The sequence below is a fragment of the Pipistrellus kuhlii genome, unplaced genomic scaffold (genome assembly GCF_014108245.1).
Source record: "Pipistrellus kuhlii isolate mPipKuh1 unplaced genomic scaffold, mPipKuh1.p scaffold_m20_p_2, whole genome shotgun sequence".
Classification (NCBI taxonomy): domain Eukaryota; kingdom Metazoa; phylum Chordata; class Mammalia; order Chiroptera; family Vespertilionidae; genus Pipistrellus; species Pipistrellus kuhlii.
In genome coordinates, this window is record NW_023425515.1 from 175,556,312 (window position 1) to 175,575,058 (window position 18,747).

Sequence of the window (18,747 nt, forward strand, 5' to 3'; positions counted from 1 at the left end):
TTGTTGTTACATTCAGTCTACTCTCTGCTAATTCACCACTGCCCTTCCCTAACCTGATTTTCCCTGCAGCATGCGATGCTATTGTGTTCCTTGAAGCTCATTCTTCTCTAGCCTTCTGTGACCCCACTTCCCCCAGGATTTAATCTAACATTGTGCTGGTCCCTACAGTGTACCTAACTGTTCTGTCCTAGACTGGCAATTCTCACTCTCCTTGAGTGGTCTCATCCTTCTCATGGCTTCTTTTATCATCTGTGAGCTGAATCCAAATTCTGTATTTCTAGACCAGACTTTTCTCCTGAACTTAAGACCCATGAGGCCACTTTCTACTAGCTGTGTTCACTTGGAGGTGCCTGTGTCCACTCAACATGCCTTACTGTTGACCCCCAGTCCTGTCCCTCCTCCTGCATTCTTATCTTAGTGGAAGCACACCCAGGGTCTAAGGCCCACCTCATGTCACTGTAGACCCATGCCTCTCCCTTATCCCCTATAACCTCATTCTCAGTGGGCCTATGGCTTCTTCCAGCTTTAGGCCTTCCAGATCTTTCTATCTCTCTCCATCCCCTCTGTTAGTGCCCAGTCTGGGATGCTACCAGAACACCTTCCAAATTACTCCCATTAGAATGGAGGCTCCAGCGAGGCAGGGCTATGTCTGCCCCATTCTCTGTGAATCCCCAGGGCCGGGTGCAGTGGCTCGGTAAGTAGGCACGCAGGCATTTGTTAAATGAATGATCCCTCTGCCTCCATAATGGCTGCTCCTGACTGTTCTACAGACAACAGTCGGAGTGATCTTTCAGAATGTACAATATGAAATGCTCAATAGAATGGACCCCTTTGTGGACTCCCAGGCGCCTGTTATCTGTAGCTCAGTCTTATTAGCAGATCTCACAGGCCCTTCCATGGGTTGGCCCTGCTGCCTTTTCCAGCCTCATCTCTCAGCACCTTGCTGACAGTACCTTGTGTATAGAAAGGCAATATCGCACAGTGGTTAGGAGCCCTAAGACCATTCAACCCATTTGAATCTTTGATCCATTCTCTAGCTCTATGGCTTTACATGATTGATACTTGCCTCAGTTTACTTATTAGGCTATAATAGTACCTACCTCTCAGGGTTACTGTAAGAATGAAGTGACTCAATATATCTAAAGTGCTCCAAGTGGCTGCTGGCACATAATCAGCACCAGATTATTAGTTATAGCAACTGTTAGCTAGTTAGTATCACTGTTGTCATTGCAATCCTACAGTCTTACCAATGAGACTTTGCATGGCCTCATCTCCACCCCAAGGGTGCTTCTCCCCCCTTCTCTCCCACTCATTCCTCTCTTTTCCCCCAGCTCCCCTGAAATATAATTAACAGATAACATTTTACAATATATACACATGATGACTTGACATGTGTATATATTGTAAAATGGTTATCATGATATGATTAGCCAACACAACCATCATCTCATATAGTTACAGTCTGTATGTGTGAGATGAGAACTTTTAACATCAACTCTTTTAGCAACTTTCAAATATACAGTATAGTATTGTGAACTATAGTCACCATGCTGTCCATAACGTCCCCAGAACTTACTCATCTTATAACTAGAACGTTGTACCCTTTTACCAACATCTCCTCATTCCCCCACCCCCCAGGCCTAACAACCACTGCTCTACTCTTTGTTTCTATGAGTTTAGATTTGTTAGATTCCATGTATAAGTGATACCATACAGTATTTCTCTTTCTCCCTTTGGCTTATGTCACTTAGCATAATGCCCTCAAATCTCATCCATTTTGTCACAAATGGCAAGATTTCATTCTAGTTTATGGCTGAATAATGTTCCAGTGTGTGTGTGTGTGTGTGTGTGTGTGTGTGTGTGTGTGTGTTCACACTACATTTTTCTTACTCATTCATCTATCCATATCTTGGTTATTGTAAATGATGCTGCAATGAATCCCCCAGTCCTTTCACCTGCTGGCTCCTGCCTAGGCTTCAGATCTCAGCTTAGACATTACCTCCTCCAAGAAGCCTTCCCTGATGCCAGGGCTGGGACTGGGGTGAGGGGAGCAAGGTACTCACTCACTCACCTTGGGCATAAAATTTAAAGGAGATGAAGGATGCCAAAAAACACAGTAATTAATACAAATATTTTAATGTAAGTTTAAAAATCAAGATTAATGGAAAATGTCAGTGATTAAAAACATCAACATTTGAAATAACCACAGGCTCTGATGATGAGGACTAGGATGAGACCAGTGAGGTGAGTTATCCAAGTGCAAGGTCAGATCTGGTCTTCAGTTTAGGTCTTGGTATTTTTTTTAAATGTTGAATTGCATTCCTAGTCATTAATTTTGAGTTCCTAAAAAATGTTACACTAAGATACGGTCTTGGTTTCTGAAATTTTGCTGGCTTCTGAAGTTTTATACCCAAGATTAGTGCCTCACTGCCCACATCCTATTTCTAGCCCCACCCTCCAGGTATCCTTCTGGCCCTTCTGCAGCACAATCACACAGTGACATAAATACTTTCTCCCTCACAGGTCCCTGTTCGGCCATGGACAGCAGGACCCAAGTCCAGATCTCTGGTCTCTAGCACAGGGATTGGCAAAGAGCAGGTGCTCATTACATCATTTCATGCTCTGGTGGCACTGACACAGGAGAAATGGGGTAGATGTAGGAATGGGGGAAGACCCGTATCTACACCTGGGGGAGAGCTGGCAGATTCCTTCCTCCCTCTGAGAATGCTGGCTCTCTTGAGCTGATCACACCTGCAGACTAGCAGCTGTTGGCAGGGACATGGAAGGTGTACCTCCATATGTGTGTATCTTCTACAGCAGGGTGGGACCTCCCTAAGAAACGTTAAGTCCGGGACCTAGCTTACGGAGGAGGATTCAGCTCTGTCTTCAGATGCTGGGTAACTTCTGTTAGGTCTCCGAATGCCTGCAGTGACAGTCCTTGGCCAGGATCTCAACACCCCAAGAAAAGGGGAACCCCTAGAAGAAGGAGGGCCTTGCTGCCTGCTTCTCCAGATTGATTTGTCCCAGGGGCTCCTTCTTCCTTCCCTTGGAGACCCTGCCAGTTCAGGGACCTAGAGCAAAGCCTTCCCGGGAGTGCCTCAGTGTGTGCCCCAGGCCCTGCACAGGAAAGCCAGCACCGGAGGGGATCGGAGGTGCTTTCAGCAGGGGTGTGTGTAGAAGGTGAGGCCCAGAGGATGTGTGAGATGAGAAATGGGAGAGCCTATCTGTGCATGAGCCCTTAGACCTGGCACCTGGCCTGGTCCATCCACTTTCCCTCACACCCAAGGACCCTAGATGTTTGAGACCCCCCCCCCCCCCCACACACACACACACACACACTTCTTTCTCCCAGTTCTCAGCAGGGAGCTGGAGGCCATGGTTTGAGGGATAACATGAATGTGACAACCAAGTGCCGCCCATGTAAGGTAACGCACAGAGCTGCTTGTTAGGTCACACACAGCATCTTCGGGGACTGTGGCTCCTGGCAGCCCGTAATGATGTCTACAGAAAAGCCAGGTTCCCCTTGGCATGACAAGCCTGGGAAGGTGTCCAAAAACCTCCCATTACTCCAGCCCCCTCTCTCCCAAATCATGGGGCTCTTCCAGTCCTCACCTACCATCTGTCATTTCATTTATTACTCCCTGTATTTCAGGATGCCTTCCTCCCTGGGAGCAGAGCTTCTTCCTCTCCCCCTCTCCTCTATCCTCCCCACCCTCCCCTCCTGCCTCCTCCACCATCATCTCTCACAGCACCAAACACAAGGCTGGTGGAAGTGGGGGTGTCTCCTCCAGAGGAAACTCCAAGGTCTTGGTGAGGACAGATTCCTTTCCTGGGGTGCCTGGGTACTGAATGATACTCCCGTGAGGCAGCCAGCCCATTCTGCCCCCCTGAGTCCAGACCCCAGAACTGTCCCAGGGAACCCAGCCCTAGTCTGACTCACCACTGTTGAATCAGATGAACTTAAAAGCATAGCTAACAAGTCATTTGTTTCATTTTACCTGCTACCATCTCCAATTGAATTAAAAATATATATATATCTTCATGCAAGTGCTTCCCTATCAGAAAGCAGCCAATATTGATTCTCAATCTCTGGTTTGGGGAAAGGCAGGCAGCCAAGCATCAGCTGCCTTCTCATCTCGTGCCCGCCGCTGCCACTCCGGAACGGACTGCACTCAAGATCTGTCAGGTGGCATTAGGAATACAAATGCAGAGTTTAAGTTCAGCAAGAGAGTCTCCAAACTTCGGGGCTTGTCAGCTGTTGAGACAGGCATCCCGAGAAGGAGGTAGACCCACCTTCCCTGAAGGAAAGCATCCCAGCACCTCAGAACTCTTTCTGTGGACAGGGGCCTGGGCATTTGACAGGAGGCAGGTTGCTCACCGAAGATCTGCCTGTGTCACTGGGAGCACTGACTCGTGGCCGAGGAGCTGCAGCTCCACAAGGGAATGAAGTCAACTTTTGTCTCTTGTCTTCCTGTCTTTCAGAGATCGAGCAGGGCAGCTGCGGCGACCCCGGCGTGCCCGCCTATGGCCAGAGGGAAGGCTCTCGCTTTCGCCACGGTGACACACTCAAGTTTGAGTGCCAGCCTGCCTTTGAGCTGGTGGGGCAGAAGGCAATCACGTGCCAAAAGAATAACCAGTGGTCGGCTAAGAAGCCAGGCTGCGTGTGTAAGTGTGCAGGAGGGGACCGCGTGGGGTCTCCGCCCAGAGGCAAGGGCCAATCCCAGCTCTTCCAGGCGCCCCATCCTTGGGAACCTTGTAGATCCTAACGACATCACTCTGGTTGGTTTCTTCTACTCCTCACAACACTGCCGGTGGGGTCCTCATTTCTGGCAGTGACGTTGACTGTAGCACTGAGAAGGGTTGCCCTTGACATTTGGGGACCTTCTTCAATGCCATCTTCCCTCCCTGGTGATCCTGGAGAGCAAGGTATAGGCCACTGGGGCTCAGTTCACTGGGCTCAGACCCAGACATTTTCTCCTCACCCTCGTTGCCACCAGTGACACCAGACAGTCAAGCCAGGGTGGAAGGGACTAGTAAGTCTGTAAGATTGGACTCTGTACCAGCCTCTGAGTGCTGTGGGAAGCCATGGCCTTGCCAGGAAAAAGGAAATTTTCTCAAACTGCTTCCTCTTGGGTGTGATTTAGGGAGGGTGGGAATCAAACTGTCTTTGGATTATTGATCTTTTGGCAAGAAAGTTGGAGTTGAGAGCTCTGTTATATGGAAATAATGAGGAGGCCCATCTTCCTTCTTTGACGGGACGGTCACTCTTTCAACGCAAATAATACTTGAAGTCCAGGGACCCAGTGGGTTGGCAAGTGTGAGGGGACTGTGTGTAGCTAAGAGTGGTACAGGCTTGGTCGCTATTGAGAAACCAAAGGATCCAGCTTTTCTGGGCTGTCACTTCTTCTCCCAACCCTCACTGCCCAGCCTTCTCCATCTCTTTCAATCTGCTTCTCTTGGGGAAAGGCAGAAGCCTGACCCTCTGCTCTTCTCAGCCGTCTGCTTGGCGCCTCTGAGTTTCTGAATATGAGGGAGTGGTGGCCCCAGGGTTGGGGGAAGGTATAACCTAAGAAGGTATCAGGGAGCATCCGTGCTGACTGAGAGTTTGGTGTATGAATCGGTGAGTTGGGTCACATCCTTGTGATTATACTTTTCAAATAACAAAAAAAAAAAATCACTGTTTAGTTTAACCCAGCATTTTTGATGACTTGTGAGTTTATGCAAAAATTCTTACAGAGGTTTAAAGATCAGATCACTCTTTGGTACACATTAAACAAATCACTCTTATTGAAAATAATAAAATTGCATGAAATCTGCCCATCTCTGTGGCCTGACATGGTTTGAATAGACTGCCTGGCAGTGTTCACTTCATAGCACACTGCACACCAAGGGGACTGGAGGAGGAGAGTCAGCAGGAAGCAGCTCAGGGAGCACAGGAGCAAGGGGCCTGGCAGTCAGAGACCTCTCCTCCCCCTGTCCCTCACGGCAGGAGCCGGTGAGCGGAGTGGAGCTTCGCAGGGCAGGTTGGAGGTAGGGCTTCAGAAGGTGAAGGCACAAGCTTTGGGAGTCCAGGGTACCATGGGACTTCATCTCTGAAATCCAAGTACATAAAGCAAGGCAGGGAGAACTGGAAAGGGCCGGGCCTCTAGGGCCGAGAGCTGATTGGAATAAAGTGGTTGGCAGACCAGCCAGCTACTTCCGAACTGGATCAAGTTCCGTGCCTCCAAACTGAGACCTTGATGTAGCAGAATGCTACCTGCAAGGAGGGAGGTTGGGCTGTCACACAAGACATCCCAGGATTTACTTGACTCTTTGGCTCTTAGGAGTAGTTTTAGGTGATCTTTCTAGAACCTTCAGTAAGGGCAGAGGACCAGCAGGCCCTTCGTTTCCAGGAGCAAGGCTGGCAGCTTCCAGGGTGCTGGGCGCTGATGCAGACAGCTGAGAAGCAGGGGGCAGAGCTGTCCTGGCGAGTACCAGGCAGTGTTCTCTGTGGTGTAAATAAGGTGTAGGGACCCTGGGCTTATTGATGAGAACAGTGAAGCAGGCAGGAGCTCTGGGGGCCAGTACAGTGTCTCTTTTTCTGGATGATTCTGAGACCTAGCAGGATGGCATCCCAAGGCAGTCCCATCACTCGGGTTTTCCTGGTCATTTGGACAGAGCAGGACACAGCTCACGTCTCAGGGATGATGGCTTCAGTGAAGGAGACCAGAGAGAGCCAGTTGGCCCCAGGCCTTTGCGCCACACAGCAAGGTTGCATTTGCATTTCATGAAAGTGGGGGTGCCACCTGCCAGCTCCACCGAGCTTTCAGCCCTCAAGCTATTTCCACAGGTTCTGTGCATTCGAATGGTGGATGAATGATGAAAGAATGGTGATGAGCAAGATGGGGATGAGTGGTGAAAGAATGGTGATGAGCAAGTCTTGAGAAAATTTGTATTCAAAATCGGAGGCATGTTTCTTTATCCCAGCTCAGCTGCATGACAGTGGCAGGACACCTTTGCTCTGGATTTTGGTTTACTAATGTATCCAAGAGATAACTCTCCATTCTGGCTCCAAGAATTCTAAGCTTCTATGATTATATTTACAGAAAAAAAGGACCACCCTAGGCAGTTTGACTCAGTGGAAAGAGGATCAACCTATGGACTGAAAGGTCCTGGGTTTGATTCCGGTCATGGGCCTGTACCTGGGTTGCAGACTCCATCCACAGCTCTGGCTGGGGTGTGTGTGAAGGCATCCAATAGATGTGTCTGTCTCACATTGATGTTTCTTCCTCTGTCTCTCCCTTTCACTCTCTCTAAAATCAATGAAAAAAATACCCTCAGGTGAGAATTAAAAAAGAAAAGAAAAAGAGAACCGTGACATGAGCAGTTCTCACATTTTTCACAGTAAATGCTTGGAGACCATTTCCCAAAGTGGGACATTCACACAGCACGTCACCCTTTGGATGAGGGATAATGTTAAACTTTGGTGTTCTGCTCCTGACCCCAGATCAAATATATGATGATGTGATCAATAGGAAAGGGACATCTGTGAGCATCTATAACAGCATAAAAAGTCCAGTCAGTCCCTGTGTTTTATAAAGCCGTCCTAATGTACAATAAATGCAAAAGCCTCTCCAGCGAAAGTCAGCTTAAGTGCCTGAAATTTTGCCCCGCACTAGTCACAATAAATATTAATGCATTACTTAGCAAACAATGCTGTTCTTTCCTTCTGGAAATTAAGAGGGAGATTGGGGAAATATCTTCATGGCTCAGATTTCTTTGAACAATTGTCCCCCAAAGTAGAAAGCTGCGCCTTGTTCTTCCCTTGAAACATTTTCTTCAAAAACAACTCCTTTCCCGAGAATCGCCCTGCCGAGACTGCACAAATGCACGCTTTCCTTCATGTTTCAGCACATCTTCTGTAGCCAGCAGAGACTTCAGAATAATTGTGTTGGCTTTTGAGCTGCCCTCACAGTAGTAGATGCTCAATAGATGGTCTTTTTTCCACGAGGTTTTTAAAGAAGATGATGTTTCTCACCGTGCCCGGCATTTTGAAAGAAGAGGTGGAGCTGAAGCCAGTTTGGCTCAGTGGTAGAGCGTCGGTCTGCAAACTGAAAGGTCCCGGATTCGATTCCCGTCAAGGGCATGTGCATTGGTTGCGGGCATATCCCCGGTAGGGGGTGTGCAAGAGGCAGCTGGTCGATGTTTCTTTTTCATCGACATTTCTAGCTCTCTATCTCTCTCCCTTCCTCTCTGTAAAAAAATCAATAAAATATATTTTTAAAAATAAATAAATAAAAAAGAAAGAAGAGGTGGAGCCAGCATCTTCCCTCTGAGTCTGTCTTCCTCCCTGGTTAATTCACATGTCCAGGGATCCCTGCTCAGACTCAGTGGGAGGAGTGCCGCTCTCCATCCATTCAACAGTGAGTGTCTGCTGTGCCCAGCACCATGCACTGGGTTCTCGGCTGTTGAGTCTGCCTGGGAGTGTGCTCAGCATGGTGTCCTGGGAGAAATCTCTGGCCACCGTGCTCTTATTCTTTGCCTGCCCCACGCTCTGACATTTCCTCCCCTTTCCTACAAAAGCACAGAGAGCCTTTCCCATGCAACCATTCCCCTGATTCCTCCGTAAGAAGAGAGACACTGAGGAAGATACAAATAACTCTGGTGGTGGGTGGTTGACACAATACTTGATGCTTTGTTGATGGGCTAGCGGAGTGTTTCACACTTCATAAAATAGCCAGGAAACCAATTATCAGTCCATTAGCAGCCACTTTCAAAAGCAGTTATAAAACAGCCTTAACCCAGAGATAAGCTGAGACTGCAGAAGTGCAAGCTTGCCTTCACCATCTTATAAACCACCAGGAGACAGTGTGGGTCCTCATTGCTCAGTTCCTCCTGTCTGTGGCATCTGTGCAAGGTGAGGGCAGGGCCTCTTGGGATGGGCACAGTTGAAGTTATAAATCTCGAGAGACCGAAGAGGGAGAAGTGGGTCCTTGGGTGCTCAAAGAAAATGTCACAGCAGAAATAGGGCTTGGGTTGGGGGAAAAGGAAGGTGTTCTACACAGAGATGGTGTGAAAAATATCCTCTCCTAGTACCTCCTGACTAGTCAGTCCTCTAGAGTTCTTCCCCAAATCAACCCCCACCCCAGGACATATATACACACATCACTGGACAGAAAAGTGGATTGGCTCATAGGGTCATCAGTGTTCTCAACCTCATCACTACTGACATTTTGGACCAGCTGATTCTTTGGGGTCAGCCTCGTGTGCTGCACGATGTTCAGAAGGACCCCTGTTCTCTATCCACTCAAAGGCAGCAGCCCACACACATGCCCCTCCAACAGCTGTGACAGGCCTGGGGAAAACACCACCCAAGATCAGGAAGCACTGGTCTAGGATAATATAGTCTTACCAAATTCCAAATGTGAAGAAATCTGGGTGTTTGCATTTTAAGTAAGGCTATGACCAAACTCAGGGGCCTATAGAATTGTGACAGTGAGAAAGCGTGGAGTATGGGCAGATGCCTATATTTATTAAATGTTTTATGTCATTGGGAAGATGTGACTCTTCCTTATTACTTAACGGAATTTTTATTCTCTCATTTTTATAGATGAAAGCAAATTCCAAGGAAACAAGATCACTGGCTCAGAGGTTATGGAGCCATTAAGTGATGGGCTGGAATTTGAACTGTTAGCGGCAGAGCAGGTTCCTCCTCCTAATCTTGCCATCTCTCCATTGCACCCAATTTCCAGAACCCAAGGAGCCATCTGCAGCAGGAAGGGCAAGGAGTCTCAGGCAAAAGTACTAGGCCAGAGTACAGAAGCTAATCTTTGGCTGAGTTATTGCCATAACTCAGTAACAGAGATAACAAGACTTAAATTCATGAGGGCGAGATCCATCACCTTTGTGGAAACTATGTCAATGCTGTGTACATACCAGTATGCACTCTACCAGTGTAGAAGCCTTTTCCTGATCTTCACTTTCATCTCTTCTCCTCACCCATTTATCCACCCATTTTCGATTTATTGAGCACCTGCTATGTACAAGGTCAACTGCATACGAGGGTATGAATCTTCTTGGTCATCTGTTTGTGGAGGACCTCTGGGAATGAGCCTGCTCAGGCAGGTTGAAGGGGGAGCATGTCCTATACAGTGTAACTCCGTTTCAACGAGTATCTGGAGCAACATGGGCTTTTGGTACATTCTATTCTTTAAAAGTTTAAACAAATTTAAAAGGTTAAATAAATACAATACTCTTAATTTCCCATCCTAAAACCCAAACCCATTTCACATTTGGCCATTCTTTTATTCTTACCCATGTACATGCATATTTCAGGGGGTGTTACTCAAAGTGAGCATACCATCTTGCCTTCTGTGTTTTAAGGTTCACATTGTGTTGTCTATCTTGCCAGGCTTCTACACTCTTTCATCGTTATCGTTCTTAACACTTGAGGGCTATTCTGTCCAGTGAATGGACCATTGCTTAGCCAGCTATGCTCAGTTACATTCTGTAAGGCTCTAATAACCATCCTCATGCTTATGGCTGGTTTTTTTTTTTTTTTCTTCTCCTCTTGAATTATTTCTAGGAGTGAGGTGGTTGGGCCAGCATAGCAACATTTTTATAACTCCTGATGTACAGACTCTTTTTCCCCTCTGGAATGGCTGCTGTGTTTTTTTTGTGTTTTTTTTTAATTTTTAATTTATTGGAGTGATATTGGTTAATAAAATTACATAGGTTTCAGGTATACAGTTCTATAACACATCATCTGCATATGGTATTGTGTGTTCACCACCCTAAGTCAAGTTTCCATCTATCACCATCTATCCCCCTTTACTCTCTTCTGCCTCTTCTAACCTCCTTTTCCCTATTGTGGTCACCACACTGTTGTCTGTGTCTTTAAGGGTTTTTTTGTTTTTTGTTGTGTTTTGTGTGTGTGTTTGTGTGTGTGTGTGTGTGTGTTGTTGTTGTTGTTTTTTTTACTTAATCCCTTCACCTTTTTTTAACCCCGCTGTCCAACCCCCTCCCCTCTAACAGCTGTCAGTTTTTTATTGCTCCCCGATAGTGTGTGCCAGTTCATAATGCCAGCAGGAAAAGCGCTAAGGTTAAGAATAAGATTCATAGAATCCGTGCCCTTCCTACTCAGAAATGTGGCCTGTATCTCTTTTGTGCTCATCTTCTTTCTAAATAAAGCGACTTTGTGGTTTTCTTCATAGAGTTTATATATATCACTTGTAACCTTTATCAGCATTGCCAAACCTCAAGTATTTGTGTGGCCTTTTAATAATGGCGATTTTAATGGGTGTCAGTTGCATATATCCCCTACAGCTTATCCTTGTCGACTTCTGCAACGTGCCAAATGTTGTGATAAGTGCTGCAAATTCAGAGATGATTGGGGCATAGTTCTTGACCTCAAAGAGCTCACTCCAACAAGAAGATAGACATAATTATGTAAATTAAAGTGGGCTTGTGTGGTTCAAAATGTAGTTTCTCAGCTTGAAAGCATTGGTGATGCAGAGGCGTTTAGGGTTGCCCCATGAAGACTCATTCTTTTACTTAACACACAGGCATTGCGTGCGTGCGAGGCAACAGCCCCTCTCTCACAGAGCATGGACATACATCGATGCTGTTAGAATAGCTGGGCCTGGAAGACAGGAGGGCAGAGTTGGCAGTACTGAGTTCTGAGAGAAGCCATAGGTTTGAGCCTGGGCAAAGGGGGTTGTATAGACACACAAACGTGTGTGAACACACATGCACTGCTAGTCTGGGTATTTGATTTGCAGTGCTTCCTAAAAGTGTTGGCTGATGTCAGCTGTATGTGATGAAAGAAGGGAGGTGGGGTCCGAGGAAGTAGGTTTGAGAGCCTGCTGGGTCCCATGGGCCAGAGGCATGGCGCTGGTGAGTAAGAGATGTGAAAAGGGTGCCGGGATTTTCAGCACAGGACCCTGGACAGAGCCTCCAGTCCTGGCCCTTGTCCAGCTGGTCTGGATCCAGCTCTGTGGAGCAATTCCTGCGTAACAACTGTCTGTACCCACTCGCAGCTTCGAGAATGTTGTGTTGGCATTTTCCTTTCTAGTTTGAAGGCGCTGCTATTTCTATATTGTAGATAGAAACTCTTCTTGGCATTTTTCTACATAATTTACCAATCCCTTGTTCTCCTTTTTTTCTTTTGCTAGTCTTCATTGTACAGTCGTTTTACATTTTTATATAGACAAATCGCTCAATATATTTTATTTCTTTTCATAGCTGACAACACTATCATTCTGCCACATGTCTGAGAATCAGTTTGTTCTATTTTTGGTTATTTCTCGGCAATTTGATTTTTTTTTTAATATATAATTTGTTAATCCATCTGGAGTATATTTAGATAAATGTATAATATTGTGCCAACTCTTATGTGGTTTTCCAACATGATTTATTAAGTAATTCACTTCCCTTTTTATTTGAGGGAAATGAATTGTTTTATCACACACTGAATCCTCAAATGTAGTTAAGTCTGTTTCTTGAGTCCCCACTTTGTTCCGCTGCTCTATTTCTATCTTTGCACTGGTACTGAGTAATTTTAATTGTTGTTTTAGAATATGTTCTAATATCTGGCAGAGCTGGGAACGACTCCTTTCTCCCTTAATTATTTTCTCTTTCAGAACATTCATTGTGATTCTCATCTGTTTGTTGTTCAAGATTAATTTTAGAATCATTTTGTCAGAGTGAAAAAAAAGTCCTATTGAGAGGTTGTATGTGTGCTCCTATTATACTATAAATTAACTTGAGGAAAATAGGCATTTTATAATGCACAGCCTTCCCATCCAGAAGCCAGCATTCCGCTCCTTTTGTTCATCCACTTTCATTTTTCTAAATATAACGGCTTTGTGGTTTCCTTCATATAGGTCATATACATCACCAGCTACCTTTATTTTTTTAATAGGCAGGTTTTCCCTTTCTCCCTGCATGACCTCAGTGCCCTGTACACAGGCGAAGCTTGTTCTGTTTTCTCTCCTTTCCGCGCCTGAACCCAGGCATTCCCTGCAAATAAATAATCCCAGATTTTCCGGGACAAGTGCAATTTCAAGCTGCCTTTCTTTTGACCCAGAAAAGACGATCACAATAGCTAGAGTCCTTGGAAATTGGCTTCTTCATTTATTTAGAGCCAAAATTGGGATCAGGTGAGGTTTGAAAGCTTCAGCCTCCGTGTGGGGAGGCGGGGATCAGATTTCTCGGGACCCCTTGTGATCAGGGGCCAGGCCACCATAAGAGCTGTGTGCACTTGCTCTGCTGATGCAACATTCGTCTCCTTTCTCTAGGCTTCATTGCAGGTCCTATTAACTCCCCGGTGGCTCTAAGAGAGAAGCAGGGCACCTGGGCATTGCTTTGGTCCACATTCGTATGTCAGGCCAATTCATGGAAATTGAAATGCAACATGTATAGCTCTGTTTCCCCAGTAGGGGGCGAGCAGGAAGCAGCTCTGTTGTACAGGCTGGGACCTCCCTCTGTTACCCAGCCGTCAGGAGCCAGAACAGTAAAGACCTGTGGTCTCACTACGCTAGTGATATGCAGAGTTGGGGGTGCTGTGTAGTAGTGCCCCCAGGAACCCAAACAGGTCATTTCCTTGAGCAGCACATCCAAGGTGGTGGCTGGGGGTGGGGAGAGGATTGAGCTCCTGCACTGGGGACTAGACAGGTGTGGCTGGGAAGGGTGCTGGGACTGCAGGGGAGCCTGGGAAGGGTCAGCCCCTGCAAGCGAGGCCAGGACTGGGAGGGCTGACCCTGGGTGAAGGGATAGCTTTAAGGGTGGCTGTCATCACTTCCTAACAGAATGTCCAAGCGTCAACATTTGCCCTACCAGGTCAATGGGGGTCATATATCACTTGGTATATTTATTCTTAAATAGGCAGCTACCCTGTGGGGGAAGGCAGCTCTAAGGTTGAATTTGGCCCTCATCTGGGGGAATCCAGGGTCCCTGCACAGCCAGAAACTGCAGTTTCAGAAAGAGCTTCCCTCGCAGCAGGGAATGGAGAGGAAACCAAGAAACAGCTGGGACACACGTGGTAGGGCAGGGTGGCAGACAGGGAGGGTCCTGAAATTGTGTGGGCATGTGGGTGTGTGGGGCTCCTCAGAAGCCCACCAGATGCTGACCCTACAGAGTCACACACACCCCACCACACTGGTTTGAGGGGATGGGACTTCTTCATAACTGTCAGGCTTGGCTGCGTTTGGCTCGGGATCTGGTTGTAAGAAGTGAGCCGTGGAATAAAGGTCTTCAGTGTGTCTGGGCAAGGCCCATCAGGCAAACACTGGCTAAAGGGATGGCTGGCAGAGGAGGCTGTAGAGCCTCCCAGGGCAGTGTGTGCCCGGTACATAGGTTGTTATCTTTATGTTTACATAGGCAGGCACGTCATGGGAAACAGGTGTCTTTGGTGGTCATGTCCAGTCTAAAATGGGCCCAAACCAGCTAATCATTAGACTCATTCATGGGCTTTAAAAAAAAAAACTTATGTTTATTGATTTCAGAGAAGAAGAGGGAGAGAGAGAAACATCAATGATGAGAGAGAATATTGATCAGCTGCCTCCTGCTCCCCTCCGACTAAGGATCAAGCCAATAACCTGGGCATGTGCTCTTGACTGGAATCAAACCTAGGACTCTTCAGTCCACAGGCCAATGCTCTATTAAGCCAAATTGGATAGGGCCATTGATGGGGTTTTTTATTTTATTTTATTTTATTATTTTATTTTATTTCATGGGCTTTTTAAAATACAGAATTCTGGCCTGGCTGGTCACGATTAGATCTTCAGTCAGGGCACATGTCTGAGTTCTGGGCTCCATCCCCAGGGTGGGGCTTCTGGGCTTTATCCTCGGTGTGGGGCGTGCAGGAGGTAGCTGATCAATGATTCTTTCTCATCATTGAAGTTTCTGTCTCTCTCCCTCTTCCTTTCTCTCTGAAATCAATAAAATATGTTTATTTTTTAAAATACAGAATTCTGGCCTCATCACCGGAAATTCTGATTCAGCAGGTTTTGGATGAGGGCCACGAAGCGAAATTCTAAACTCTTCCCAGGTGATCTAGATGTTGGGGACGTTTGTGAACCTCTAATATAAAACACACTGTGTGCTAGATGCTTGTAGGGTCATCCTTGAGGGGTTCCTTCCCTTGACAAGCTGGCAGCCCCTTGAGGATGAGGAGTGATGCCACGGTGATACGTTATCCCTAGGAGGGTGATTATCCCTAACAGTGATTATGATGGTGGTAGCTTCCTGGAGTCCAAGGAACATTGACCTTCATAGAGGGGAAAGGGAGGCAAAGTCCTGGATTCTGACATTGTAACTGATGATGTGATTGCCCGCCTTTCGTTTCATTTGAATGCCATGTCAGGGGCGGGGACTGCTATGCACCTGGCCTTGTGCTCCGCATCGGGAGAGCAACAGACGTGATTCTCACATGCTTCTTACCCTCTAAGAGCTCATAGTCTAGTCCAGGTGTCGGCAACCTGTGACTCCGGAGCCGCACGCGGCTCTTTTTGTTAAGTGAAAAAAATCCTTTTTTTCTTCAGATTGACAGCTAACTGCATGATCCGGTATATAGCATTAAGGTAAGAAACAATATATGCAGTGTTATATTTGTTTTAAATGTCGCAATGGTTTTGCGGCTCCCAGGTTTTTTTTTTTCCCCCTCGAAAACAGGTCCAAGTGGCTCTTTATGTCTTAAAGGTTGCCGACCCCTGGTCTCGTCTAATGAGTGTGACAAGCACATACTTTTATTACAAAGCAGTCTTGGACTTCTCACAGTTATAGATGTGGCCACAAAATGCCACCAGAATGTAGAGGAGGAAAGATTTATTCCAACTGGAAGATTCTTAGATTCTTGGAGGATCATACATGAGCAAACTTTCAGTCCATCCCAGCCGAGGGGTCTGTCCCTAACTAAACTGCAAACACAGTTGAGCACAGGACCCAGTCCAAAGGCCGTGTTTGTGCATCCTAGGACCACAGATAGCTCCTCCCGTGGATAAACCGGCCCAGCCTTAGAGTCTAAGCCAGGACTGTGAGCTGTTGGTGGGGGAAGAGGATATTTCTGGCATGCTCACTTCAGCTTTTGCCTTTGGGTTCAGAACAAACAGGTCCTTCACTCTGTAAAATTTTCAAACCTATGTGTATACGAGGTGTGTTCCCAGGGCCCGACACAGACCCTGCCTTCTCCACTTCGCTTCGCAGGGTCTGACTCAGAAGCTGCCAGGATCTGTTTATACAGCTTCTGGCTCAGGAGCTGCTGCCTGCAGCACTGCCAGTACCTGCCCCCGCTCCCCGCACCTCCAGGCCAATGTGTCATCTCACTGGGTCAGAGCAGCACTGGCCGCTGTGGTGCCTTGGCCCCCAGGAGCCACTGCTCACCTGTCTAACCTTGGCTTTCTGGGATAGCCTTGGGCTACCCCTGCTGGGACTCAGCTCTTCACACAGTCTTTGTACAAGGGCGGTCTTCTGGGTGGGAGGTGGGGGCCCTCAGGTTATGGGCTCAGGAAGTGTGTTGCTGCCCTAGGCCACCAAACTCCCCCGGGTCATTGTAGATTCCCTGGAAGGAAAACTAAACATCTCTCTCTTTTTTTTTTCTTTTTTTTTTTTAATACTCACCCAAGAATATTTTTCCATTGATTTTCAGAAAGAGTGGAATAGAGGAAGGAGGGGAGGAGAGAAACATCGAGGTGAGAGAGAACATCGATTGGTTGCCTCCCACATGCACCCTGACCAGGGCTGGGGAACCTACAACTGAAGTATGTGCCCTTCACCGGGAATCAAACCCGTGACCCTTTGGTCTGCAGGCCAGTGCTCTAACCACTGAACAAACTGGTCAGTGCTAAACATACTTTTTTGATCATGGTGAGCAGCCACTAAGTGCTGTTTTTCAGTTTAGGAGAAGAGAATATTCTAGAAAGAGAAAATAACTTCACTAAGGCATGGGGTTTTCCTTGCACATTTTAGAGTTATTCGTGGTTTAATGTGGCTGGAATGTAAGGGGCAGCAGGGGCGGGAGGGTAATGCTTCATCTGCTGGGAGTAGAAAAATAAAGATTAAAGAGATAGGCAAGTGCCTTCGGTCTTTGGGGGTCTTTTGATCTCTTCTGAGGAGTCTGGCCTTTATCCTCTGTGCGATTGGGAGTCTTTAAAGAGTTCCAAGCAAAGATGTTACATCATGAAAATGTGTGATTTACAAAATTCACTCTGAGGCCAATATGGAGGATAGATTCAAAAGGGGTGAGATTTACAGCTGAGAAGCCAGGTAGACAGATGCAGTGGGAAGAGGGCTTCAGCCTAAGAGGAGTGTGATAAGGGTGTGACAAGTGCAAGAGATACAGATGAGATAGAATCAACAGAAGTATGTGTAACTGATAGAATACGGGATTGAGGGAGAAGGAGCTAGTGTATTTTGTTTAGGCAACTGGGTATTGTCATTCATGGAGATAAGGAATGAAGGAGGCTTCGGGACATAGATAAGGCATTCAATTTGGGACCAGCGCTTGGAAGTGCTAGTGGGATCACCCTGGAGAGATGTCCATCAGTTTTACACTGGGTCTGGAATGTGCAGGAGGGTCTGGGTTACTAGTATTTACTTGAGAGGTAGTTGCCTACAGGGTGAGAAGTTGGGGAGTGAAAAGAGGGCAGAAGGAAAGCCCATAACTCGGGGATAATAGTTTTGAATCATTGGCTGATGTCAGGGAACATTCCAGATCCTAGAATCTAAGAGAACCAGGTTGGGGGAAGAAGACGAGGAGTTCAGTTTTGGACCTACTTACTTTCATTGCTCTGACAAAATCCACACTCCTCGTTATCTAAAAGACTTTCCTCTCCACCTCATCCCTTGTGCCTGGCTGTGGTTCATCTTGCTGTGTCACATCCGCTCCCCTCCACCCTTCACATACAGAGAGCCCGTTTCCTCCTCTGGCCCCTCCACTTAGAGCCCCCTCCACCGGGAGCAATCTCCCCTCAGGAAAGCTGGCTCCTGCCAGGCCACGTCCTCAGACAGGCCATGCTGACCCCGTTATTGACAGGAGGCCACCCTCTTCCATTCACTTTTCCCCTCTCCCTGCCTTACGTTCTTTGCCATCTGTTAGAACATGAACTTCCCGAGGGCTGAGGACTTGACTCTCTTCTGGTTGGTTGCCAACCCACACCTAGAGCTGTGACTGGCACACAGCAGGGACGCCATTAATCCTCGAGCCAGGTGAGATGTTTCAGAGACCATTGGCTATACAGGTCTGGAGCTTGGAAAACAGGTCTGTCCTGGAGGCGGACTTGAGGAGTTGTGTGTGGGATGGGATACTCCAGGGAGTGTGTAGTGTGCGAAGATGACCCCGAAACAGAGGGTGTCCCCAAAAATGTAGACATACACTTTGAATCATTACAAAGGCAATGTGTATTAAAATATGTTTCATTTTCAAAGTGGAGCTATCAGCTGTTAGTGTGTGTATACATTTTTGGGGACCCCCCCTGTCGATCCTTTCGTGTCCTGTATCTGAACAGCAGGTGGGAGAGGAAAGCTTTCAGAGGACTGTGAAGGGGCTGCTGGGAAAGACAGACAGACCTCTGGGGCACAGAATGAAAGCTCCAGGAATGTGGGAAGGGTAAGCTCTGATGAGTGCCCTCCTAATTTAACTCAGGACAGCAGTCCCCACATCGTGCCTGCCTGGGTGCTGGGGATTGGACCACACCCCTCCCCCATAAAGAAAGGAATACAAAAACTTGAGCACAATCCATGGCTTTGTAATCCAGTAAGAGGACATACTGT

General features: G+C 47.1%; 1 protein-coding gene across 3 annotated transcripts in view; it reads left to right on the plus strand.

Annotated features, from left to right (window-relative positions):
- Positions 1-18,747, plus strand: part of CSMD2 (CUB and Sushi multiple domains 2) — a 540,305-nt gene that overhangs the window by 321,327 nt on the left and 200,231 nt on the right. The window contains exon 13 of one of the 3 annotated variants that reach the window (XM_036446754.2): positions 4,483-4,665. The exons of the other annotated variants lie outside the window; for them this stretch is intronic. Coding sequence (XP_036302647.1) covers positions 4,483-4,665 — 183 coding nt within the window. The remainder of the gene's footprint in view (positions 1-4,482; positions 4,666-18,747) is intronic. 3 annotated transcript variants of the gene reach the window in all.